The sequence below is a fragment of the Oryza sativa genome, chromosome 4 (assembly GCF_034140825.1).
Source record: "Oryza sativa Japonica Group chromosome 4, ASM3414082v1".
NCBI classification, from domain to species: domain Eukaryota; kingdom Viridiplantae; phylum Streptophyta; class Magnoliopsida; order Poales; family Poaceae; genus Oryza; species Oryza sativa.
In genome coordinates this window covers 28,822,923-28,850,188 of record NC_089038.1, presented here as the reverse complement: position 1 = coordinate 28,850,188, position 27,266 = coordinate 28,822,923, and the positions used below count along the sequence as shown (strand labels likewise).

The window sequence follows — 27,266 nt, the reverse complement described above, 5'->3', positions numbered from 1 at the left end:
TTTTTAGTGGTAGACCGAGCAAGCAAATAAAGAAGGATATGACAGAAGTAAGAGGGAGCAGCTGGTGTGACTTTTAGAAACTATATAATTAGAAATATGGTGATAGCTATTTAATAAATCTCAAGTAAAATCATACTTAAAAATATATATGATTTTGTTTAGGTGCTAGCTGCGCAAATGCGCGGGCCACCCAGCTAGTTCCTTTCAAAAGAAAAGTATTTTCCCAAGGATAACTTCTTCGCCGAAAAATAGAAGGCAACTGTATTGGTTAATCGAGTGAGCAAGTGCATGCATCTCCTCCTCCTGGAGTAAATATTGCAGCATCAACGTCACTGCCCGTGTTGGCTCCTGGCAGTTGGCACGAACGCACACATACATGCATCTGGTTTCCTGAGCAGACCGCGGTCCTGCGTCTGACCGACGCGGGGCCCCGGGATCGCTGCTCGGCATAGGCCGTATCTCGCTTATTTGGTCAAGAGACATTAGCCGGGTGGTGGTCATCTGCCAAGATCTGCCGGTTACTTGCACTTTGTTCGGCTGCACTGCACTGCAGTCTGCACCCAACCAACCAGCCGGCTATAGCCGCTAGCCCACTCGTCAAGTGGTCATTCACACGAAAACTATAGCGCGTTAGTTGTTTGACTCCTATTGATCCTACCATCAACATGTTGCAAACATAATTTGGAACATGATGGAGTTGAAACCACAAGTTGCCTCGCGACCACACGCGCCGAAGAAGTGGCAGCTCCCCTCCCATTCCCAATTCGAGCCGAGAATCATCGTGCACCTCGTCCATAAACCAATCCAAAGCGACGTCACCACACCACACAAGTACGCCACATACAAGGTAGTAAGTCGTGAACCAGGCCCACGTTGTTTTTTCCGAGGAAAAGTCCACGAGGCTTCGTGGCTTCGCGCTTCGCCTTACTACAAGAGGGGAACGCGCACGAGGCGAGCCACGCGATTCCCCCATCTCTCCGACAGCGAGCTTCGTCGTCGGCTGTGCGCGGCCGCGGCGGCGGCGCTGGTCGTGTGCTTCCCAAATTCTCTCATTCCCCAGCGAGCGATCACCATGGGGCTCCACAAGGAGGCGAGCTCGTCGTCGTCGCGGCTCGACGCGGCGCCGCTGCTGCCGCACCACGGCCACGGCGGCGGCGGCGCGGGGCACCACCTGTCGTCGCAGCCCAAGACGTTCGCCAACGTGTTCATCGCGGTGGTCGGGTCGGGCGTGCTGGGGCTCCCCTACACCTTCTCCCGCACCGGCTGGGTGGCCGGGTCGGTCCTCCTCCTCGCCGTGGCCGCGCTCACCTTCCACTGCATGATGCTGCTCGTCGCCTGCCGCCGCCGCCTCGCCTACGACCACCCCAAGATCGCCTCCTTCGGGGATCTGGGCGCCGCCGTGTGCGGCCCCGCGGGGCGGCACGTCGTTGACGCCATGCTCGTGCTCAGCCAGGCCAGCTTCTGCGTCGGCTACCTCATCTTCATCTCCAACACCATGGCGCACCTTTACCCGGTTGGGGATTCGTCGCCCTCGTCGCCGCTCCTCACCGCCAAGGCGATCTTCATCTGGGTCATGCTGCCGTTCCAGCTGGGGCTTAACTCCATCAAGACGCTGACGCTCCTCGCGCCGCTCAGCATCTTCGCCGACGTCGTCGATCTCGGCGCCATGGGCGTCGTCCTCGGCCAGGACGTGTCCACCTGGCTCGCCAACAAGCCCCCCGTGTTCGCCTCCGCCGGACCCACGGAGATCCTCTACGGCCTCGGCGTCGCCGTCTATGCCTTCGAGGGCATCGGCATGGTCCTCCCGCTGGAGGCCGAGGCCGCCGACAAGCGCAAGTTCGGCGGCACGCTCGCGCTGTCCATGGCGTTCATCGCCGTCATGTACGGGCTGTTCGGCGCCATGGGTTACCTCGCGTTCGGCGCGGCCACGCGGGACATCATCACCACCAACCTCGGCACCGGGTGGCTGTCCGTCACCGTGCAGCTGGGTCTCTGCATCAACCTCTTCTTCACCATGCCGGTGATGATGAACCCGGTCTACGAGGTCGCCGAGCGGCTGCTCTGCCGCAAGCGCTACGCCTGGTGGCTGCGCTGGCTCCTCGTCATGGTCGTCGGGCTCATGGCCATGCTCGTGCCCAACTTCGCCGACTTCCTCTCCCTCGTCGGGAGCAGCGTCTGCGTCCTGCTCGGGTTCGTGCTGCCGGCGGCGTTCCACCTCAAGGTGTTCGGCGCTGAGGTCGGGTGGCCCGGGCTCGCCGGCGACGTCGCCGTCATCGTCGTCGGGACCGCGCTTGCGGTGTCCGGGACATGGACATCGCTCGCACAAATCTTCAGTTCTTCCGATGTGTAAGCGGTTGACAGTAATGCAGACAATGCGCAGGCAACGCAGCTAGTAGCTCATGTGTATACATTGAATTTAGCAGAAAAGAACATTCAGCTGGCATGCTGATTTTGGGCACGGTTCACGTGGTTCAAATTGAATACTACATAATACTCCTACTTCTATTTCCATTGCCTGACAATTGACATGCGTCAAGTTAGGGAACTCAGTAAAATCCATATGGTTTTGGTCAGATATAGATTAGCAGATCACGACCAGATATACGAGATGTTCTTTTGAAAAAAAAATCCTTTTTATATAGAAGTTTCTCTAAAAACTCAAATAAACATATTTTTCAAGTTTGTAGTAATTAATAATTAATTAATCATACGCTAATGGTTCATCTCGTTTTATATACCGTGAGTTCCCACGCAACACCTGGAATGAACTTAGCCTAAGTCTGGTTTGGTTGTATACTAATCTTAGGTTGTGTTCGGAAGGATTTGTTCCCAACACGCACAGTGCGTATGAAAAACGGAACGGTCCATTAGCGCGTGATTAATTGAGTATTAGCTTTTTTTTAAAAAAAAGATCAATATGATTTTTTAAGCAACTTTCGTATAAAACTTTTTGCAAAAAAAATGCACTGTTTAGCAGTTTGAAAAGCGTACGCGCGGAATAGGATAGAGAGGGGTTGGGAACCCACTGTTCCGAACAAAGCCTTAAAGCGTTTTCATGCGCTATGGTCATCTGCCCATCCTTGGAAATTTTCCTTATGTAAATTGCTCATCAAAAAATCTCTACTTGCACTCAACTTGATAAGTTGATAAGGAAGAAAGGTGCATGTTTCTTTGAGCTGTCAATGGTTGCTACATCTCTTTCTGGGGCACAAGTAATAATCTTCCTCTGGCAAAGATGAGTGCTAAATGCCAGTCCAATGGGATAGTTCCCTTGAAAAAGTGGCCAAGCATAGATGAATTGACTGCTGTTTCCATCATAGGACTTGGAGCACCCCATTTGGGCCATGCTATTGTAATTTGGAAAAAGTCCACTTTAGCCCATTATGTCTTTGATCTTGCAAAACCGTTTAAATAAGGTTCTTTGGCAGAATGGAAGGCTGGTTTTGCTGACGTGGCAAATTGACGCAGTCCACTCATGCTGACTAGACGCTTACATGGCAAAACAAATACAGCCCCACATGTCATCCTCTCCTCCTCCCCTCTCTCTCTTTCTCTCTCCCCCCTTTCTCTCCCTCTCATCTCGGCACCCTTGTGCTGCTCAACACCGTGTTCGAGGACATCGTCTGGCTTCACCGCATCTCCTTGTCACGCTCTGACGGTGATGACGACAACTTGTGTGGGCTCCTCAACATTACGCAAAACGAGCTTGTACAGTTGTATTGTTCCTCATCTGGGACCACGTCGCGCGCCTGCACACCAACGAGGGGGAGGCTAGCGGCGCCAGGGACGAGTCATTGTTACCCATTGGTTTACCGGCTTTTAAAGGTAGCATTAGTCTTGCCTGTTTGCCACTGCTACTATTGAAAGATGTTTTTCAACCATGAAAATTGTGAAGACATTTTTGCGCAATCGCATTAGTGATGAAACACTTGAGGGATTGTGTTGTTTGCTATGTTGAGAAACAAGAATTGATGAAAGTTACCAAAGTGCAATAATTTGCCGATTTGAGATCTTAAAGGCACGCAGACAACCATCTTGAAATGTATTTTTTTTCACATTCTCATTCTCAATACATATTTACATTATGTTTTTTACTAAGTGATCTCTTCTCTTTTCTAGACAAAACAATATGTGGTATTGGAGGTTTTTATCCTTTCTTGTTTTGTAATGGTGGATTAATATTTCAGTGAGCATTTCATTCCTATGCCTTTTTATAACTCTACGTGGTAGTTAATTATATACTCTATATGTCATATTGGTTATCAATATTGTGTGTTCTCTAGAGCTATGATATGCATAGGACCCCGAATCATTTTCGTTCTAGGTTTGCCACTAGACGGGAGGGTGGAGGAGGAGGACGGCTGGCGTTGTAGGCGGCACCGCATCTCTTGGGAGAGAGTTGATGGCAGCGGCCGACAGGAGAGGTGCGTGGTGACTGGCGAGGAGAAGCTCGAGGACCGGCGGACGCATCCTCGCCCACCTCAACTCCCACCAGCCGCTCACGCACTTCGCCTCTCTCGAGGAGAACCTTGTCTCCCACTCCGCATTGCTCGACAAGGCCTTAGCCGCCGCGACACCTACACCTCCGAGTCCCTCGTGGTGTTGGAGGCCCATGAGGCCGCTGTCCCCGCGTGCCTCGACAAGACTGAGGCCGTGTTGTCCACGGATCCCCCGCTCACTGATTTTCAGGGCACACTCCAAATTGATGTGTGGTTTCATGGACGCCGCCGCGCAGGCGCTTCATGGCGGCATGCCAACGGGAGCTCGTCGCCGTTTGGAAAGAGGTTGGTCCCTCATTGTCACCACGTCGGTCGACCCATCCCGCCTCATGCTTGATGTCTGTCTTGCGAGGTACCCAACGAATGGTTGATGGTGGCGTCGTGGTGGTCCAGAACAAGGAGGATGTGGGTGAGCTGTGGCCTATCGTTGCCGGGGGTTCGCTCTTGTTGGACATGGAGCAGCGGCGGTGCAACGGCCGACGAAACGGCGGTGGAGGAAGCCCGGGCCGTGGCCCGACGGGCCCATGGTCTCTACTTCCCCGCTGCCGCCACACCAAACTTCTCTTCCTTCCCCCTCCTAGCAAGTTGCTCGCTGACCTCCTCCGCCGCTGTCGTCGGGCACGCCGTAGACCAACCACCATCTCCTCGTCCTCCGATTGCCCGTGCGCCTCATTGTCACCACGTCCGCCTCCAGCTGCCGCCAGGACCGAAGGATGGGGAGGGAGATAAGGAAGAATATATTGTTTTCATTGACATGTGGGTCCCACGTGTTTTTTTTTGCCACACTAGCGCCACATTGGCCAAAACCACCCTCAATACTGCCTTGGGACAGAATGTAATCCGGTTTTGTAAGATTAGAGATATGTTATATATGGTATTCCGGTTTAGGGATGGTTTTAAAACTTGACGATAAGATGAGAAATCTCAAATGAGCTTTTTCCTTGTAATTTCATTGCTTAATGAAATATGCATTATCTAGAATTTTTGGCCTTTCCTATGGATCATGCATAGATGGATGTTTTACCGGTTCTCTTTTCCATCTTGTCAGCTCTTGGGTGAGTGGAGCTGGACGTGTTTGGGTCTATGTGCTCTAGGAATCAACGAAAAGGACCACACATTGACAGTTTCTTCATATTCCTTCTTGTCTTTGTCATGTTTGAACAACCTGAGTTGCAAAGTTAATCAGAAAGTTCAGAGCAGAACACTAACCAGAACTTCAGGATAGAGCGGAGAGCAGCACTACAGCGCACAACCATGAGAAATCAGTGATATCTATCGAACACGTACTTTTAGTGGTAAGTTGTTTTGTTATTTTGAATATTCTGTTAGATAAATCCGGCATATATATAACACAACGTAAATGCTATGAGAAATGAAAATGAGGAATTTTACAGTACTTTTTAAGGATGATAAAATTACTCAATGGAAATAGTTGGATATCTGATATCCCCAAGTTTACACCACCATATGTTTATTTGATTCAACCATAGAGTCACTTGATTTGTAGGACTGAAAACTATTTTACTAGACCCTGCTTAACTCAAATAGTCAACTATTTTACTAGACCCTGCTTAACTCAAATAGTCAAATTCAATACAAACTGCTACTACTGAAAAAGTTTAAAGCTGTATTTTTTTTTGACACGGGGTTATTCTTCGATCACCTTGTGATGTGAGCAATGAAGTCCTCCAGATCATTGCGCGATGAACGGACGGCATCACCGAGCGCCTTCGCGCGCTGCCGCACCGCCAATCCTTCATCGGAGGCCATCATCTTCTTGATCACCTCCTGTATAGTGGCCGCCGGCAAAACCTCGCCGTGCTTCTCCCATGGCCTCACTAGGAGACCTGCCTTGAAGTATTTGCACACCAGCTCCGCGTCCCACGGCTGGTCGGAGTGCATGGGCCACGCCAGAATCGGCTTCCCGTGGCTCATGCTCTCCATGGTCGAGTTCCAGCCGCAGTGGCTCATGAACGCCGCCGTGGCGCCGTGCGCCAGGATCTCCAGCTGCGGCGCCCACCCAGTGATCACCATCCCCGTGCCTTCGGTTTGCTTGGAGAACTCGGACAGAAGCTTGGCGTGCCGGGTCTCGCCCTCGCCGGTGTCCGTGAATATGTTGCCGCGGTCGGCGTCGCGCATGACCCAGATGAACCGCTGCTTGCTGCCGCGCAGTGTCGCTGCGAGCTCCGCGACCTGCTCAACTCGAAGAGAGCACGTCGTGCCGAACGACACGTAGAGCACAGAATCCGGGGGCTGCCTGTCGAGCCAGTCAAGGCACTCGTGTCGCCGCCTGCCCTGCTCCGACGAGCCCGTGTTGAGCAGTGGGTTCAACGGACCGATTGCGAAGAGCTTCTTGCCGCCGGCAGCCAGAGTCTCAGCCAAATCGTCGATGAAATCGCCCTCGAGTGCTCGGCTCGCGTTCGCGAGGATGCCGGCGCCGGACAAAATCGATTCCGACGCTCGGGCACGTTCGCTCGCGTAGTCCAGGAACTCCTGCGTCATGTAGGTTTCCAAGGGGGCATGATTGAGGCCGTTCTCACGCAGGAGCCGATGCCCGGTGTCTATGTGAAGGGCGAGGGCCGACACGGCTACGCAGCTCACCGGGAACGCCTCACCGTTGGGCAGCCGCGCCGCCTCCTCGACAGCGAAGGAATTGATGGTGTCGCACACGACGACGACCCGACGGTGGGAAGCGGATAGCTCGTCAAGGAGCGCCGAGAGCGGGGCGCGCGCGTCCGCGGTGTACGCCTCCCAGAGGGGCATGAGGTGGGAGGGGAAGGGCGTGTCGGCGGTGGGGTCGGGAGGCGGAGAGACGTACGTGGAGATGCCGAGGTCGTGGAACTGGACGGAGAGGAGGGCCTTGTCGTCCCAGCCGTGCACGCGCGCCCGCGCCTGGCGGAGCTGCGGCGCCGGCGCAGCGTAGTGGACCGCGAGCCCGTGCGACGACGACGCGAGCTGGAGCGACAGGTGCAGCACCTGGTTGAGGTGACCCTGCGCCGGGAACGGCACCGCCACGATGGCCACCTTGTTCGCCGGGTTCCCCTTCTCTGCCATTCTCCGTGCCTCTCAATGCCTGAATGACTGAGCTGAAGTCTGAATGAAGCCTGAAAGGTGTTAACTGTTTTAACGACTAACGAAACGTAATTGGCCGCTGCCCAGTGCCCACTAGCTACACTAGCTGCCCACTAGTACGTGTCCACGAAAAATCTATCGACTGAATTTGTGGCTGATTTCAGTCAAATTTTTTACACCGTCCGATCGGCATGCATAGTGCTAGGCATCTCATAGCGTATTGGATCTACTTTAATATTTGTGCATGGGCCTTCCGTTCAGCTAAAGCAATGAGTGGGCTATAGTTAGTTTGGCCCAAAGTTTTTCATTTAGCAAAGGACTAAGTTCAATTTAGGTCCCTTAGCTTGACATGGAATCTGATTTTCATCCTAAACTGCAATACCGGATACAACAGTCCCTCAACTATCAAAACTCAAAACTAGTGCAAATAAGGTCCTAAGCCAGTTCGGATGGCGGTTTCGGCTGATGTGGCATCTACGTGGCTGATTTGACTTGGTCTTCGTCCTATGTGACGGTGATAGCAAAATATCAAAATTAAAATTAAATCAAAAGGTGGGACCCACATGTCATCGAGTGTTTAGTTAAAAATACAGTGGGACCCATGGCCACCCATCTTTTCTCCATTCTTTTTCTCTCCCCCTTTCCTCGTTGTCATCACTGTAGAGACAACATCGTGGACGCCGCTGCGAGCGAGGAGACGGCGTCGACGACGAGGAGTAAGCTCGCGATACCGGAAACGCGGTCGCTGGCAGAGCTCTGGGGCGGAGCAGAGGGGCGGGCGGGTATCGTGGCGAAGCAAAGCGGCCGTGGGCCACGGGCGGAGCAGTCAGGCGGTGGGGGTGGTCCCCCTGGTCGATGGTGGCGGCGGTTGGGTCTAGCAATGACGAGGGACAACGAAAAGGCACCCAACATCCCAGGCAGAGTGCGGCGCGACGAAGGGGACGAGGCCGGCATGAGCAGATTGGCTTGAGCGGCGGTGGTGGCGGGTCCCCCTGGAGCAACATCGACCCACCACCGCGGGAGATGCGGTGACCGAGATCCGGAGAGGACGGCGCAGTGGTGGAGAAGCAATGGAGTTGGGGGTGCCGAAGCCGTGGAGGACGATGCCAGCGATGACTCGGATGGAGCAGGGGTGGAAGGCGGGACGCGGTGCCAGGGACGTCGTCTTCCATGTCGTGCCTGCCGACGCGGCCACCGTGGCAATGACGATGGACGAGGGCGTGGGGTGTCCACCCGACGTGGATCCATGGCTCTCAAGGCCATCTCTCGCTGCTCCCTTCCCTCCGCGGCGGCGTAGCCCTAGATAGCGTTGTCGAGTTCACCATCGACTAGTGCGCTTGCTACCCCAGGTCCACCGAAGGCCTCTCCTCCGCCGCTCACCACCTCAGCCGTGTGCCACCTACCGCATATGGGGAAGGAGAAAGGGAAGAGGGGAGGAGGAGAAGGGTAGGCTAAAGAGTAGAGAGGGGATGATGTGGAGGAAGTGGGTCCACTAACATGTGGGTCCCACTATTTTTTGTTTTATTATTTGACTGATATGTGGACCCACATATTTTGCTTTATTTTTTAATTATTAAATTTTGCTTCATGTGCCACGTCAGATGAAGACGGAGTCAAATTAGCCACATAGACGTCACGTCAACTAAAACCGCCATGGGACCTATTTTGCATATGTTTTCACTGTTGAGGGACCTGTTGTATGTGGTGTTCCGATTGAAGGATGAAAATCGGATTCGTTGATAAGTTAAAGGACCTTTAACAAAAAAAAATAGAAGTGGGTTATGAAATACTGGGCCTAAACTAAGAGATATATTATGTATATAGATATCATATTAGATAAAGTCTATGGTATTAATCACATGGTAGAAAGATTCGATAGATTTTGATTAAAAAATATAGGCGCATGTCGCATAGATACTCCATTTCAAACTTACCATACTTAATACTCACTCCATCTACTTTTGATAGTCATATTTCATCTTGTCACACAGACCAAGGATAAGTAATACTACTTATCATCCATTTAAACATGCTACTAGTCATTTCTCGTAAACAAGCGATTCATTAATATTTACATTTCTGGATACTCATGTAGCCAATCTTGTGTTGAAGAATGGAGAGTCATGCATTAAATCCAAGAAAGTCATTAAAATGATAAGTTGTTGAATTAAAATATATCTATCAATTTTTTTTCAGATTTGTAAATATGACTATCAAAAATAGATGGAGGAAATATTTAATTAACCATACGCTAATTTTTTTCAAATTTTACGTGTGGCTCATAAACTTAAGCTGCGATTGGTTGGGCCAGCTGGCGGCTGCTGTTATGCATCTTCTGTACCGCGCTAGCAGCAACTCGGTTCAGTCGTAGTAGTAGAAATAGCCGAGCACAAATGTACTCTTTTCGTGCTAAAATAAGTGAAAACATGAGTGTCCATATCTAACTTTAATCTTTTTCTAAGTCACACGTAAATTACTACTCATATTTTATATTATGATGACAATAAAAATTCTAATTATAATTTTTTTTAAAATAAGACAGATGTTAAAGTTGGACACGGAAACTCGTCCCGTGCTTATTTTGGAACGGTAGTACCGTAGTAGTAGTACTCCATAAGAGCATATGTAGTGTGGCGTCGGTTTGTTCTGACAAAAAAATCGAACGAAATATTGGTTCGATCCCTGCAGTGTGTAATCGATTTTGATGGGGCCCACAAAAAAAAGTCTAAGTCCCACCTTTCCTCTCTCCTTCCTCCCGCGACCAGGCGGAAAAATCCGTGTGCGCCTGTTCTCTCCCTCGTTCCCCTTCCTTTCCCCTCTCCCTCCCCAAACCTTCCAAATTTCCAATCCGGTGATAATCCAGAAATTAACCCATGGAGGAGAGCAAATCAGGTCAACCAGCTATGGATGCAACTAGATCGGATCCTTCGCCGCGCTCGTGTGGCTCGTGCTCGCGCTCATGTGGGCTGTTGCACATGTCGCCGTGCAATCAGTATGCCGCCGCATACGGCGCTGCTAGCCGGCGGCCGTGGATGAAAACCTCGCCGAGGGAAAACGGAGGCCGAGGATATGCGCTTCCAAGGCGAGGATCTACCACACCAAGGGCATCAAGGTGATTATTTTTCTGTAATCTGTATAGTCTTGTTCTTTCTTTCTTTTTTTGACACCCAGTCTTGTTCTTTCTTGCTGTGACTTGATGGCTAAATTTAGTTGACAAATGATTTCATACGAAAAGAAACAACATCCAGTACATAGATTTGTAATAGAACTAGTAGTACACTTGCATTGTGTAAAGAAAAAACAATTTGAAAGGGATACAATACTCAGTACATGAAAAAACAAGACTAGCTAACTAGTGCTCAGGTTGGTTGCCTCCAAATTTGTTCCATATATGCTCAGTCAAGTCGTTTTTTAGTCGATGATGCATGTCTTTATTCCGAATAGCCACACCTATTTCAAGCACCCTATCAAATCCATGAATTGGCCCTTGTCCATATCCATTCAGTGGTACAGGAGAGCTTCCCTGCTCATAGTTAAAGTCAGCTCGGCCCTCATATGAATCCCTCTCATCCTCGACAATCATGTTATGCAAAATAATGCAAGCATACATAATCTCACCAAGAGTTGGTTTTTTCCACATACGTGCTGGGGTACATATAATGGCAAAACGAGATTGCAAAACACCAAATGCACACTCTATATCTTTTCTTGTCGATTCTTGCTTTTGAGCAAATAACTTGTGCTTCTCATATTGAGGCAATTTGAATGTTTTCACAAATGCTGCCCACTCAGGATAGATGCCATCAGCTAGGTAGTAACCCATGTCATACTCATTGCCATTGACTGTAAAATGAACATCCGGTGCTATCCCTTGACGTTGTGCTGTGAACAATGATGATTGGTTCAACACATTGATATCATTGTTGGACCCAGCCACACCAAAAAATGCATGCCATATCCACAAGTCATGTGAGGCAACAGCTTCAAGCATGACAGTGGGCACTCCATGATCCCCACGGGTATATTGTCCCTTCCATGCCACCGGGCAATTTTTCCACTCCCAATGCATGCAGTCGATACTTCCCAACATACCGGGGAAGCCCCGAGCCTCTCCCACATGAAGCAACCTCTGGATGTCTTCTGCAGTGGGCCTCCTTAGGTATTTTGGCCCAAAACAATCAATAATACCTTTGCAGAAATTAACCAAGCTCTCAATGACAGTGGTCTCAGCTATTTGTAAATTTTCATCAAGTATATCAGCAGATGTTCCATATGCTAACATTCGCAAAGCAGCAGTGCATTTGAGTAAAGGAGAAAATCCAACTTTACCAAAAGCATCCTTTCTTTGCTGAAAAACCGGAGACCAATGACTAAGAGTTTGCACAATGTGTAGAAATAGATGCTTTTTCATCCTATACCTCCAACGAAACTGGGTATCGTTGTACATTGGGTTTTCTAAAAAGTAGTAAGCCTTCAACCGATCCTCAGCATCTTGACGCTCCCTTCTTATATACTTTCTCTGCTGGGTTGGTGGACCTCTCTGTTGCTTCTTAATTTGATAACTAATGTCCTCTTCAATCTGAGTCTCAACTGGATCATTGATGTAATCCCAAATCAAGTCGAATGGGATAACATCAAAGTTGCTAACCTCAGAACTATCATGTTGGGAGCTAGGTTGTGTGGATATTTTTGTCGATCTGGTAGTATAGAGTGGATGTGGGCAGCTGGTGGAGTAGAGTGAAAGTTGGGAATGTGGAGATTTGGTGGATGGAAGGGATCTGCACCCTTCTTTTGTAGACAAGCTTCACAACGGCTAGTTTCACAACGGCTAGTTTTATAACGGCTAGTTTTACAACGGCTAGTTTGCTTATAGAATATTTTGCCTCTAACTTTACTAATTTGATTCAATGTTCTTTTTTTTTTTTTGCAGATTCAAGTGTTAGGCCAATATAAAGTGTACAACCTTAGGCTAGAGATTCAAAAACTACACAATAGCACACAAGATTGACTCAAGGTAACATTGGGCTGCATTCTCATTCATCACAACAATTAGATGGGTACAATATACCAATTAGATTGGTACATTACAATAATTAGATGGGTGCATTGCCAATACAACAAATACTTCCCTACACTACTTCTCAACACCATAAATTTCATTAGATAAGAAGTCTAGCATCTTTTCATGGCGTGCTTTTTGTGACTCACTGTATGATGAGGTGTCAATCATTAAGAGTTCATTGAACTGCTTGATTTTTTCCATCTTCACTTTCTCTTTGTCAGCTTCAGCCTGAATAGCAATGGCTTGAGCATGTTCTCTTGCATCAGCTGCCATTTTTTCTATTGCCTCAGATTTTTTGATTTACATATTATTGAATTGTCCCACACTTTCATCTGATAACCGACCCTTCCCCAACTTCCCTTTCCCCTTCCCCTTCCGCCGCTCTTTTGCTGCCTTCTGCCCTTGTGGTCGACAACGTTCAGCATCAGTTGCTTCATCAGTGTCTCTGTTTGAAGAAGAAGTGTAAGCTCCTGATGAAGACACCTTATTTCTCTTATTCATAATGTCAACAGCAACGTCTCGATTAAGCCATTTAGGTTCATCCTTCACCACTCTCCACCAATACTCAAATGCGAAGGGCTTATCTGTTTCCTTCACTTTTTTGTATTCTTCATGAACCAACTCCATAAGTTGCTAATCAGAACGTCCACTTTGATATGTCTTGCTTAACTCTGACCAACATCCATGAAACTTTGCAACAAGTGTGCTGATTGAATTCCAATGGTTCTTGCACTGCATAGCTGTTCTTTTCCTTCCTTTAGGGGCATATGTGTTGTATTCTTCTGCGACTTGCTTCCAGTAATGAGGTCCCTTCTTTGAATTGCCATTGATTGGGTCATTGGAGTTGTTCAACCAAGCACTTACTAGTCGCAGATTGTCTTCTTTCGACCAATGCATCCTCACACATTTATTTTCCTCGTCTGAACATACATCGCTCCATTCCTCAATTCCATTTGGATCTTTGCTTGTATTCTGTGCATGAGCTATTGGAGAAGTGACCGGAGAAGCTGAGTCCTCACATCTTGATCCACTACCACCACCAACTCCAAACAAAGCCGCAGAACCCACTGGTGATGATGGACCAGTAGCCATACTACCCCCATGAAAGTTGCCATGGACAGGAATATCATGTTGATAGCTTGAAGCTGGGAATTGCTGGTAACCTGGTGGAAATCCAAATGGATTGAAATTTTGTGGGTAGTACTGTGGTTGAAAGTTGGGGCTGAACTTGTCGGTGACATGGGACCGGAAGTATCATGACTAGAGGCTTGGGCAGGAGCAATCGCCCACGAGGCCTGACCCCCTCGGGGGGGTCGGGCCCGAGGGTGATGTAGCCGCCCCCCTCTTTGTCCCCCAAGGGGTCGGACCGCTCCCGTTTCGGCCCCGAGGGCTGGGGCGCCCCGACCCCTTGTGGATTTTGCGCCGCGTGTATGGGTTAGGTGAGCGCAGCGGCGCTCACCTAACCGCATTTATTGCGGTTTGGACGAGCGCGTCACGCCGCATGTATCGCAGTGCAGCGCGCTTGTTCATCCGGTCTGTGATCAGTCACAGACCGGTCAGATCGTGGGTTAGGTGGCGACAGGTGGTCTGACGCACGCCTCGCCCCATCCCGTCAGGACGAGAGCCTCCAAGCACTCGTCCCTAGCCGGAGCCGGCGTGTTAGCTCCTGGAGATGGCTCGTTGGTTCCGGTCAGATATATGCCAGGCTTCATCCTAACCATTACAGACAAGATATTGTATGAAGAAGGGCGAACATGCAGATTGTTAAACTGACACGTGGTGGACAAGAATGACCGATTTGTGACCGGTCTGACAATGGTCATGTCGTCAGCAGACAGCCATGTTCCCACGTCGCGCCTGCTTCCGGCGGAAGTGGAGGTAGGTATGGGCCGTCCCATCAGAAGGTCATTCGGACAGCAGCCATACAAATCTCCGTCCATTAATGAAGAGAAGTCAAGTTGGAAGGAAGAGAGGATGAGTCCCCACACAAAAGAAAGAGAGAGAGAGATGGTGCATGTGGTATCCCCTTGAGGTATAAAAGGAGGACCTTGCCCACTTAGAAAGGGGGGATGATTTTTAGGAGAAAAACGATCCCGGAACGATCGGGGGCGGGCTCGCACTTTGTAGCTTCTTCATACACAGATCCACCAAAACACAGGAGTAGGGTATTACGCTTCTCAGCGGCCCGAACCTGTATACATCGCCCGTGTCTTGTGTGTTTCCACTCTCGCGAACCTTCCACACTCAGACCAGGAGCTTAGAATCTCACCCAGGGCCCCCGGCCGAACCGGCAAAGGGGGGCCTGCGCGGTCTCCCGGTGAGGAGCCCCACGCTCCGTCATCTGGCGCGCCAGGTACGGGGTTCTGCGTGTGTTCTTCTAAGCTCTCGCACTCTTTCGTGTGCGCCAAGCTTTTCCTGTTCAGCCCAATGGCCGAACAAGCAAAGGCGCACAACCTCTCTCCGAGCGTTAGCGGTGACGATGGGGAGCCAAACCCACGCCGTCGAGCTCGTACTCCACCGCCCCCTCCACGCCAAAGTCCTAGGCGGGAGGAGGCGCTCGAGAGGGTCGAAGGATCCGCGACTTCGACATCCACGGGTGATGGGGAAGGGCGGCGAGATGGGGAGCGTCGCCTCCTCGTCTACGGCGACGGCAGCACGCCCCAGGGCGCGCTCCAAGCTGCGGGCGCGCTCCTACGTCACCCGCCCATTGTCCCTGACCCGGAGTCTCCAGCCCAACGTTGGCTGGACGACGTGGCCAACTTGGTCATGACGGCACGGCAGCGCCTAGGTGCTGGTGGGTGGTCCTCTGCCACCAAGACCTCTGGCGCTGCTACCACCGGCTCCGTGTCGTCAAGGCGGAGGGCGCGGCGAGCGGCGGCTGTTGCTCGCCATTCAGCCGCCACTCCTTCGTTAGCGCCTCCGACCCAGGAAGATCTGCGTGGGGGGCCGGATGCCCGCATCAGTATCGAGCGCCGGCGTAATGGCCGGCGTGCTGCCCGCGCAACGGAAGGCGCCTCCTCGTCCGGAGTGTCACATCAACACGGACGCGGGGATCAGCCCTCCGTGCCCCCGGTTGGTGGTGTCGGCTGTAGAGCCTTTGTGGCGAGCCTTCGGAACGTCTGTTGGCCCCCAAGGTTCCGGCCCACCATCGCCGAAAAGTATGACGGGAGCGTCAACCCCGCCGAGTTTCTCCAGGTCTACACGACCGGGATCGAGGCCGCCGGGGGTGACGACAGGGTCATGGCGAATTTCTTTCCCATGGCCCTGAAGGGACAGGCGCGGGGTTGGCTAATGAACTTGCCACCCGCGTCGGTCCACTCCTGGGAGGATTTGTGCCAACAGTTCACCATGAACTTTCAAGGCACATATCCGCGCCCAGGTGAAGAAGCGGACCTACACGCAGTACAGCGAAGGGATGATGAGTCACTTCGCTCGTACATTCAGCGGTTCTGTCAAGTCCGCAACACCATACCATGCATCCCTGCACACGCGGTGATCTACGCGTTCAGGGGGGGGTGTGCGGCACAACCGCATGCTCGAAAAGATCGCCTCCAAAGAGCCCCAGACTACCGCGGAGCTCTTTCAGCTCGCGGACCGAGTGGCTCGTAAGGAGGAGGCATGGACCTGGAACCCCTTCGGTTCCGGTGTGGCAGCTCCGGCCGCCCCCGGATCCGCTGCTCAGACAGGGCGGCGTGACAGGAGGAGGAAGAAGAGGTCAGCCCATACCGACGACGAGGGTCATGTCCTCGCCGTCGAGGGCGCTTCGCGGGCCACCCGAAAGGGGAGGCCTGCGAGCGACAAAAAGAAGGAGGCCGGCGCTCCCAGCAGGGAGCGCCCAACCGGCAAGTGGTGCATCGTCCACAACACTTCCCTTCACGACCTCGCGGACTGCCGCGCAGTCAAAAGTTTGGCTGAGCGGACGAGGAAGTGGGAGGAGGAGAGGAGGCAGGAGTGCCGAGAGGGCAAGTCCCCGGCGGTTCCTTCCGGCAATCGGCGAAGTGAGGCCAAACAGAAGGCCCCCGCCGAGGACATCAATGATGGCGATGATGACCTAGGTTTCCAAGAGCCTGGGGCCACCATTGCCACTGTCGATGGGGGAGCGTGTGCTCACGTTTCTCGCCGGAGCCTCAAGGCCATGAAGCGAGAGCTTCTGGCCGCGGCCCCTACTCATGAGGCGACGCGCCGGGCGCGGTGGTCGGAGGTTGCCCTCACCTTCGACCAGACCGACCACCCACCGTGCGTTGCCCGGGGAGGACAGATCGCAATGGTGGTTTCCCCCACTGTTTGCAATGTGAAGCTGGGGCGTGTCCTCATTGATAGGGGAGCAGCCCTCAACATCCTTTCCCCCGCAGCCTTTGACGCTATCAAGGCCCCGGGGATGGTGCTCCGGCCGTCCCAGCCGATTATCGGTGTGACGCCGGGTCACACTTGGCCGCTAGGTCATATCGACCTCCCGGTCACCTTCGGTGGATCCGCCAACTTCCGCACGGAGCGGGTGAACTTTGATGTGGCGGACCTCAGTCTGCCCTACAACGCGGTCCTAGGGAGGCCCGCGTTGGTGAAGTTCATGGCGGCAGTCCACTACGCCTACCTCCAGATGAAGATGCCGGGCCCCGGTGGCCCCATCTCTGTCCATGGTGACCTCAAAGTCGCGCTTGCTTGTATGGAGCAGCGCGCGGACCACCTCACCGCCGCGTCCAAGCCCGAGGGTGGCGACGAGAGGCTTGGCACATCCGCCCCCGCCGCCCCGAGGCAGCGGATAGTCACATGCGACGAGGTCCCGGTCAAGGAGGTTGCCCTGGGCGACGGCCCGTCCAAGACCACACGGATCGGTGGTCTTCTGGACGGCAAATAGGAAGACGCGCTCGTCTCTTTCCTGCGGGCAAACGCTGACGTCTTCGCATGGAGACCGGCGGATATGCCCGGGGTCCCCAGGGAGGTGATTGAGCACCGTCTCGCCGTGCGGCCGGGCGCAAGGCCGGTCCGGCAGAAAGTACGGCGGCAGGCCCCGGAACGTCAAGCCTTCATCCGCGAGGAGGTGGCGCGACTTCTGGAGGCCGGATTCATCCGCGAGGTCATCCATCCGGAGTGGCTGGCGAACCCGGTGGTCGTTCCCAAGGCGAACGGCAAGCTTCGGATGTGCATCGACTACACCGACCTTAACAAGGCATGTCCTAAGGACCCTTACCCCCTGCCTCGCATAGATCAGATTGTCGACTCCACAGCGGGGTGCGACCTTTTGTGTTTTCTAGATGCATACTCTGGTTACCATCAGATTCGCATGGCTAGGGAGGATGAGGAAAAAAATGCATTCATTACCCCCATAGGAACTTATTGTTATACGACAATGCCCTTCGGGTTAAAGAATGTAGGTCCTACTTTTCAACGTACTACTCGAATTTCTTTGGGTAGCCAAATAGGACGTAATGTTGAGGCTTATGTCGATGACTTGGTTGTAAAGACGCGCAACCAAGAGACCTTACTCTCGGATCTAGCGGAAACTTTTGAGAGTCTCCGCTCCGCCCGCATAAAACTGAACCCCGATAAGTGCGTGTTCGGTGTACCTGCGGGCAAGCTTCTCGGGTTTTTGGTCTTTGCCCGAGGCATCGAGGCCAACCCCGAGAAGATACGAGCTATAGAGCGGATGCGCCCCCCCAGCAAGCTTAGGGATGTGCAATGCGTCACCGGTTGCATGGCCGCCCTAAGTCGGTTCATATCGAGGCTGGGAGAGAAGGCGCTACCCTTATTTAAGCTCCTCAAACGCTCCGGGCCGTTTACTTGGACGGAGGAAGCTGAACGTGCCCTCACTCAGTTGAAGGCGTATCTCAGCTCTCCCCCAGTTCTGGTCGCCCCGGAGCCAAATGAACCCTTGCTACTCTACTTAGCGGCGACCCCGCAAGTGGTTAGTGCGGCGTTGGTTGTGGAGCGCGATGAGGACAATCCTCATTCCGCGCACCCCCACCCTGTGCTAGCTTGGCCCGGGAGAGAGCAGGGAGGAGAGGCCCCCGAGCCGAACGGTGGCCCAAGGCCCCCGACGACCGGAGCAGGCCCTCTGCCCGCTTGTCAGACGGTGCCAGGTGCCCCCGACCCCCAGGATGGCCCGAGGGCCACTGCGGGAAGGCCGCACCTATCGCCCTCTGACCCCGAGGCTAACCCTGTGCCGACTCGACCCGGGAGAGAGTAGGGAGAAGAGGCCCCCGAGCCGAACGGTGGCCTAAGGCCCCTGACGACCGGAGTTGGCCCTTTGCCCGCTTGTCCGACGACGCCAGGAGCCCCCGACCCCCAGGACGGCCCCGAGGCCACTGTGGGAAGGCCGCCCCTGTCGTCCTCCGACCCCGAGGTCGTCGGCACAGAAGACGAGTGCACCCCGCGAGGCCGCTTGGACAAAGAGCGCCCCAGGGATGTGGCCCCTAGCAAAGAGGATCGGCCCCACCGAAAGGTGCAGCGGCCCGTCTACTTTGTTAGTGAGGCCCTTCGGGACGCCAAGACCCGATACCCTCAAGCCCAGAAGATGCTTTACGCTATTCTGATGGCTTTGAGGAAACTGCGCCATTATTTCCAGGCGCATCGGGTCACGGTGGTTACGTCTTACCCCCTCGGCCAAATCTTGCATAATCGAGAGGGTACTGGACGGGTGGTGAAATGGGCAATCGAACTTTCTGAGTTTGATTTGCACTTTGAACCACGCCACGCTATCAAGAGCCAGGCCCTCGCCGATTTTGTGGCAGAGTGGACCCCAGCTCCCGAGCCCGTCTCAGTCCCCGAGGCCAGCTCGGGCCCCTCGCAGCCGCCTCACACCGCCCACTGGGTGATGCAGTTCGACGGCTCCCTGTCTCTTCAGGGCGCCGGTGCGGGGGTCACGTTGACCTCGCCGAGCGGAGACGTCCTCAGATATTTGGTTCGCCTTGACTTTCGGGCGACCAATAATATGGCAGAGTACGAGGGACTCCTTGCGGGACTCAGGGTGGCAGCTGGACTGGGGATCCGCCGCCTCCTGGTGTTAGGCGACTCCCAGCTGGTCGTTAACCAGGTCTGTAAGGAGTACCGGTGCTCTGACCCGCAGATGGACGCTTACGTGCGCCAAGTACGGCGTATGGAGCGCCATTTTGACGGGATAGAGCTTCGGCACGTGCCCAGACGGGATAACACGGTTGCCGACGAACTCTCACGGCTCGCTTCCTCGCGAGCCCAGACCCCACCGGGCGCCTTTGAAGAAAGGCTTGCCCAGCCGTCGGCGCGACCCGACCCCTTAGGGGAGACGGACGCGCCTGGCAGGCCCCCGATGCCCGTCGGAGTCCAGGCCTCGGGACCCGAGGGGAGCGCTCCCAGCTCCCTTAGATTGATTGCTTGGATCGCTGAGATCCAAGCATACCTCACAGATAAGACTCTACCCGAGGACCGCGAAGGGAGTGAACGCGTCCAGCGCATCTCCAAACGCTACGTGCTGGTAGAAGGGACCCTCTATCGGCGCGCGGCTAACGGAATCCTCCTGAAGTGCATTCCTCGGGAACAAGGCGTCGAGCTTCTTGCCGATATCCATGAAGGCGAATGCGGAGCCCACTCCGCCTCGCGCACCTTGGTTGGCAAAGCCTTTCGACAAGGTTTCTATTGGCCGACAGCTCTCAATGATGCGGTCGACCTGGTCCGGCGATGCAGAGCGTGTCAATTCCACGCCAAGCAAATCCATCAGCCGACCCAGGCCCTGCAGATCATACCACTTTCATGGCCATTTGCTGTCTGGGGGCTCGATATCCTGGGACCGTTTAGGCGGGCCCCGGGCGGGTTTGAGTATCTATATGTCGCGATCGACAAGTTCACTAAGTGGCCCGAGGCTTATCCGGTCGTCAAGATCGATAAGCACTCCACACTTAAATTCATTAAGGGCATCACAGCCCGGTTTGGAGTGCCTAACCGTATTATTACGGATAACGGCACCCAATTCACTAGTGAACTTTTCGGCGATTACTGCGAAGACGTGGGCATCAAGCTCTGCTTCGCCTCACCTGCCCACCCCAGAAGCAACGGCCAAGTGGAGCGCGCCAATGCGGAAATCCTCAGAGGCCTTAAAACCAAGACCTTCAACATCCTCAAGAAGCACGGCGATTCGTGGATCGAGGAGTTGCCAGCGGTGCTCTGGGCGAACCGAACCACGCCAAGCCGAGCAACCGGGGAAACGCCTTTCTTCCTCGTCTACGGCGCGGAAGCGGTTCGCCCATCCGAGCTCACCCTGAGGTCCCCTCGGGCCACCATGTACTGCGAGGCTGATCAAGATCAGCTTCGCAGAGATGACCTCGACTACTTGGAAGAGCGAAGGCGGCGCGCGGCCCTCCGAGCCGCGCGCTACCAGTAGAGCCTGCGGCGCTACCATCAGCGCCACGTCCGGGCCCGATCACTCTGCGTCGACGACCTCGTCCTACGCCGCGTCCAAACGCGTGCTGGATTGAGCAAGCTCTCACCAATGTGGGAGGGTCCGTATCGAGTGATCGGCGTCCCCCGGCCGGGCTCCGTTCGGCTGGCCACGGGCGACGGCACAGAGCTGCCTAACCCGTGGAACATCGAACACCTTCGTCGCTTCTACCCCTAAAGGGGGATCGGGTGTCAGGTTTCGGGCTCGGGCCAACCCCGCACCCCCCTCGGGCGTGCAGGGTTGGCCGGGGGCTACCACATATGCATATTCTTATTTCTCTTATATCTGTATTTCAATAAAAGCATTTTCGATTTCCTAAAGGCTGTATCTGTGCTGTTGTTTCCTTTTGAAGGATCTTGACTTGAAATAGGTCACTCGTGTTCAATCCTGCCCTCGGGGGCTCGGGTCGGCTAAAATCGCCAAACGGGGCCCAGAACCGAGCCGTGCCCCGGGGCGTGGTGAACTCCGGGGGGGAATCGGCAAAAACCCACAATCGGGTCACCCATAACCCTCGGTCACCACGCTCCCGGCCTGGCCAGTCTCGACATGTGGATCTCCCCAGGCACTAGCCCCGACCCGAGCCATTTGAGGACTAGGACCTGGGCACGAGCCCTTGTTCAAGCCAAGACACAAAAGGATCGCGGCACAGGCATCCTCGTCTCATACACACAACAAATAGAATTGACACAAAAAATTTCCTCTTTATTTGATTGCAGATTAAATTAGTCTATACAAGAAGGGGGCCCGAAGGCCTCGGAAGAAGAAAAGAAGAAACTATTTAAAGATTGGCGGGGGCCTGGTGGCTTACTCCGATGCACCCGGGTCGCCAGCCTCGTCGCCACTGTCGCCCACTCCGCCGTCATCGTCCTCCTCGTCGGAGTTGAGGGCGAACGCGAGCCGAGGGGCCGAACCCTCGAAGCTGTGGACGATATGGTCGGCGGCGTCCCGGACCTGCGCGCGCGCGCCATCCTCGGTCCCGGGAGGGAACTCGTCCAGCGCCGTCCATGGGGAGAAGTCGGGATCCCTGGCTTGGTAACTCGCCAGTACGAGCTCCACCGCTCCTCGGGCGAGGTCCCTCGAGGATGACTTAATCGTCCTCTCGAGCTCCTCGGGGAGCCGTTGGAGAGTCCCGGCTATCTCCGAGAGGCGCTGGGCGAGGCCCCCTGGTTGGCGGCGTACTTCGCAGTCCGCCCGCCCCAGAGGCCCGCCTGCCGGCCGGCACGGTCTAGACGGGAGACGGCGTCCCGAAGCATGCCGGGCCCTACCTCGCCTGCCAAGCGGAGGGCCTCAACCTCCCCGGCGGACGAGTCTAGCGCGCCCTACAAATCGGCGATGGTGTGTTCGGCAGCTGCGAGGCGGGCGGTTAAGTCGCTTTCGCCCGCGGCCGCCCCGCCGCTGCGCGCCCTCGCGTCCAGCTCCTTCTCCCGCGCCTCGAGCTCAGCGGCCCGCTGGTTCAGCGCGGCCCTCTCGGCGCGGGCACCTTCCAGATTACGGCGCGCTTGTTCCTCTTGCGCAGCCTCGCGGAGGACAGGCTGTCCGCCAGCCGTTGCGCCGCGGCCTCGGCCTCCTCGAGAGCTCGCTCCCGCTCGGTGAGCGCGTCCTCGCGGAGGCGGAGCGCGGACTCTTCTTCGGCACAGGCGGCTTCGTGCACCGCCAGTGTGACCTCCCGAATAGCAACGGCGGCCTCGCGATCCGCCAGGTCCCTCTCCACGGCGCAGGCACGCTCTTCCAGCGCCATGGCACGGGCCTCAAGGGCTTCTTCGCGCCGCCGGGATGCCACCTCGGTCTCCGCCGCCCGCCGTTCTCGGGCAGCGGCAGCGTCAAGGACCCCCCGGGCGGCGTCGAGCTTTTTCCCTAGCTCCGCCTCCCAGCTCCCGTATTGAAGGCGGAGGGTGTCCTGCGCCTCATTCATCACAGTGGTGGCGATGAGGGCAGCCCCCCGCTCCTCCTCCACCTCCTTGGCGATCTCCCCCAGCACCTTCCGACGGGCTTCGAGCTCTGAGACGTGCCGGCGGTGTGCCTTGCGGCCCACCTCCACCATGGCCTCCACCGAGCGACGCCCCTCTTCGACACGTGCCCATGCGGCGTCGAGCTCCACCCGCTCTGCTTGCAAGGCCTCCATCTGGGCACTTAACCCGTCCAACACCGTGGTGTTAGCGACGGCCAAGGCCTGCAGAAGAGGTTCTGCGCTCAGTGGAGCAACGGAAGGCGTGGGGAAGAGCCGCCTCGAAGAGGATGCCGCGCGGCTTGGCCCGCCGATGGACGTGCCGGACTCGGGGATGTCCCCCGGACCTGGTTTGTCCTGAGCGTCGCACGAGGGAGTGAGCCCAAGTGATGCGCCCGCGGCCTCGTCGCGAGCTGCTTCGGAAGTCGTCGTCGCCTCGGCCTGGCGAAGTCTGGCCTCCTCCCGAGCGGCTTCTTCAGCTTGGCGAGCTCGGACGGCCACCTGGGCGGCCTCCTCGGCTTCCCGTAGGCGATCCGCGGCTTCTCGCCGGTCAGATTCCCGCCTCCGAGCCTCTGTGGTCGCCGGGTCCTCGGCCTCAGACTGGCCGGACTTGGAATGGCGGGAGGGACGCAACGGGATCTCGCTGAAACAGAAGAAAGACCAGAAGACAAACAAGATGGATGAGTGAAAACTCGCGTTGAGGGAATGAATACGGCCACGATGGGCGTGGGACGAACCTGCGAGGGGGTCGGTTAAACGACCACCTTGGAGGGGAAATGAGGTTTCCCCGGGATGGTTCTGTCCCCCCCATCTTGCGGGGCCGTTTCTTCTTCCGCTCCCCCTCGAGCTGCGACGTCGGCGTGGCCCCCTCCGGGCGCCTGCTGCTGGCACGCGCCGCCCCGCCCCCTCGGGGAGGAGATGGGGGAGGGGTTCCTTCCTGCTTCCTCTTCCCCCGGGCGTCGGCAGGGCGGCCGCTCCCCGGGCCCCCGTCGCGGGGCCCAGAAGCACGACCCCCTCCCGGGGTAGATTGTTCCCCCCTGCGGCTCCCGCCCGCGCCATCGTGGCCTCGAGGAGCCCGCTCCTCCGACGCCCCGACCGCCTGCATGATGGTCAGGATGGAGGCGCGGTCTGGATCGCTGCAGAGGGGGACGACTCCTTGAGGAATGAGGGATGCCTCCACGGAGCTGAGATTCAGCACCCGTTGGACCACTATCTTGAAGTCCTCAGGAGCCCAGTCTCATCTGACTCCCTGGTGGGTCCTCATACAGTCCTCGGACCCAGTGTACTCCCAGGCGCCCCGGGCGCGCCGCTGGAGTGGCGCGATCCGGCGACGAAGATAGTCGCCGAACACCATGGCCCCTGTGAGCCCCTGGGATCGCAGGCCCGCCAGGCGGTCGAGGACGGCGTCGTAGCCATCTCCCAGATCTACCGGCGCCCGCCAGTTGGAGGCCTGCGCTGGAGGCTGGCTCGGAAGTCGGAGGCGCGCTTCGTCGGCGAGGGGGGTGTAGAACCAGTCGCTCTTCCAGTCATCCCACTTCTTGCGGAGGACGCAGGGAATGTAGCGGTTCAGCACCGGCCCCCGCGGCTGGAAGTAGCAGCCACCAACCACCGACGGCGGCGACACCGGCTGTACGGTGAAGAACCACCGGAACAGCCGAAGGGATGGGCGCACCCCGATGAACATCTCGCACAGGTGCGCGAAGATGGCCAATGTCATTACCGCGTTGGGGGTGAGGTGCGCCATCTGGAGATCGTAAAACTCCAGAACATCCATGAAGAAAGAAGAAAATGGCGGAACCAGCCCTGCCATAGCAAAAGGGAGGAAGAAGACGGACCGCCCCGGGTAGCGTGGCGCCGGGCATCCCTCGCCCAGCGAGACTATCTCCCGGCTGGTGGCAGATTCCGGCATGAAGCGGCGCGGCAGCCCGGCCTGTCTCTCGCTCACGATGCGGGAAGGCGGCAGCACGCTACCGTCAAGCGGAGCGGAGCCCCGTGCCATGACGCCGGAAGAAGAGATGTTTGAGAGCGAGCGCGTGTGGCGAAGGTAGGGCACAGGAAACAAGGAGTTAGGGCACAAGCGGCGAAGACAAGGGGAATAATGGCGAGAGGAAGGAAGCAAATCTCTTCCTCGGCGACTTTATACCCTTGCCAACGCTATGCCCGGCTCCTCGTTTCTCGCGCCCACTATCTGCCCCCTCGTTTCTCGCGCCCACGCTTCCACTAATCCCATTCGCCCGTTTGCGGTGCATGAGGTGGATATGCGGCTGTGGCAGTCGAGATGGAACATCTCGTGCGCGCGTTAATTACGCTCGCCGACCGAAGCGCCATCACCATATCTCCAGGCAAAACGAACCGGCTCGTCCCGATTCGCGTGTTACTCGAGTAATGTGGCAGTCTTGAAGAGACCGCTCATTATTGACAGCCGAGTAACCATTGCCGATGTGCGTGATTTGCGACCGTTGGGTTTCTGCCCAACTGTGGAGACCGGTCCCACCTGTCACCAGGCCTTAGGAAGTGGCGTCACGCCCGACCGCTTCCCTCGAGGAGGGCGATCGCCCTGGCATAACGCCGGGGGCTACTGTCGGTGACATGGGACCGGGAGTATCATGACTAGAGGTTTGGGCAGGAGCAATCGCCCACGAGGCCTGACCCCCTCGGGGGGGTCGGGCCCGAGGGTGATGTAGCCGCCCCCCTCTTTGTCCCCCGAGGGGTCGGACCGCTCCCGTTTCGGCCCCGAGGGCTGGGGCGCCCCGACCCCTTGTGGATTTTGCGCCGCGTGTATGGGTTAGGTGAGCGCAGCGGCGCTCACCTAACCGCATTTATTGCGGTTTGGACGAGCGCGTCACGCCGCATGTATCGCAGTGCAGCGCGCTTGTTCATCCGATCTGTGATCAGTCACAGACCGGTCAGATCGTGGGTTAGGTGGCGACAGGTGGTCTGACGCACGCCTCGCCCCATCCCGTTAGGACGAGAGCCTCCAAGCACTCGTCCCTAGCCGGAGCCGGCGTGTTAGCTCCTGGAGATGGCACGTTGGTTCCGGTCAGATATATGCCAGGCTTCATCCTAACCATTACAGACAAGATATTGTATGAAGAAGGGCGAACATGCAGATTGTTAAACTGACACGTGGTGGACAAGAATGACCGATTTGTGACCGGTCTGACAATGGTCATGTCGTCAGCAGACAGCCATGTTCCCACGTCGCGCCTGCTTCCGGCGGAAGTGGAGGTAGGTATGGGCCGTCCCATCAGAAGGTCATTCGGACAGCAGCCATACAAATCTCCGTCCATTAATGAAGAGAAGTCAAGTTGGAAGGAAGAGAGGATGAGTCCCCACACAAAAGAAAGAGAGAGAGATGGTGCATGTGGTATCCCCTTGAGGTATAAAAGGAGGACCTTGCCCACTTAGAAAGGGGGGATGATTTTTAGGAGAAAAACGATCCCGGAACGATTGGGGGCGGGCTCGCACTTTGTAGCTTCTTCATACACAGATCCACCAAAACACAGGAGTAGGGTATTACGCTTCTCAGCGGCCCGAACCTGTATACATCGCCCGTGTCTTGTGTGTTTCCACTCTCGCGAACCTTCCACACTCAGACCAGGAGCTTAGAATCTCACCCAGGGCCCCCGGCCGAACCGGCAAAGGGGGGCCTGCGCGGTCTCCCGGTGAGGAGCCCCACGCTCCGTCAAAACTGATGGGTGAAAAATTCATGGAAAAATAGGGTGAGAAACCATGGGATTGCTGGTTGTTTGTGTTTTGAAAACTATGGGGTTGTTGGTTGGTTGGGTTTTGAGGATCTGAACTTGAGATTGCAGAGTTCAAAAATTTTGTAAAACTAGATGTGGAGTTGTTGTCCATATTTGAGGGTCAAATTTGTGGAGAAATGTATGTGAATCAATCTATGTAAACTTGTGTATATATAGCAGAACACAACGCCCCAACGGCTAGCTAGGTTTTACAACGGTAACATGCCAACAAATATTATTTAAATGCCTTCTGTTCGACCTCCAAACTCAATTTGATTTTTGCTCTGACACGGCTCTGACACATACCAGCCGACTCCCACTATGTGGTTGGTTCGGTTTTTTTTTGGTCTCTAAATCGATTTCAACGACACACTACAGATGCTCTAAACCATCAGTGCTAGAGTGGTAGGTTGTCGTCTTGTCGATGTCTGCAATAAACCATGGCAAGCGACCTGGCTTTGGCGGCTCTGGTCGGAGGTCATTGCAGTGAGGAAGGAGAAAGATGCATTGGAGCAATAGGTGTCGTAGCAGCAGA

At 55.2% G+C, this 27,266-nt stretch overlaps 3 protein-coding genes across 3 annotated transcripts; 1 reads left to right on the top strand and 2 right to left on the bottom strand.

The window, feature by feature from the left end:
• The first annotated feature begins 960 nt into the window (after positions 1-960).
• LOC4336684 (amino acid transporter AVT3B) lies at positions 961-2,509 on the top strand. The gene has a single exon (XM_015781264.3). The coding sequence runs from the start codon at positions 1,073-1,075 to the stop codon at positions 2,348-2,350; it is 1,278 nt and encodes a 425-aa protein (XP_015636750.1). The 5' UTR covers positions 961-1,072; the 3' UTR covers positions 2,351-2,509.
• Positions 2,510-5,885: 3,376 nt separating this feature from the next.
• Positions 5,886-7,652, bottom strand: LOC4336683 (putative cis-zeatin O-glucosyltransferase). Its single transcript, XM_015781265.1, has one exon. It carries the CDS (start codon positions 7,551-7,553, stop codon positions 6,159-6,161), a length of 1,395 nt encoding a protein of 464 aa, XP_015636751.1. The 5' UTR covers positions 7,554-7,652; the 3' UTR covers positions 5,886-6,158.
• Positions 7,653-10,778: 3,126 nt separating this feature from the next.
• On the bottom strand, positions 10,779-12,254 carry LOC136356256 (protein ALP1-like). The gene has a single exon (XM_066309908.1). It carries the CDS (start codon positions 12,016-12,018, stop codon positions 10,924-10,926), a length of 1,095 nt encoding a protein of 364 aa, XP_066166005.1. The 5' UTR covers positions 12,019-12,254; the 3' UTR covers positions 10,779-10,923.
• Positions 12,255-27,266: the final 15,012 nt, after the last annotated feature.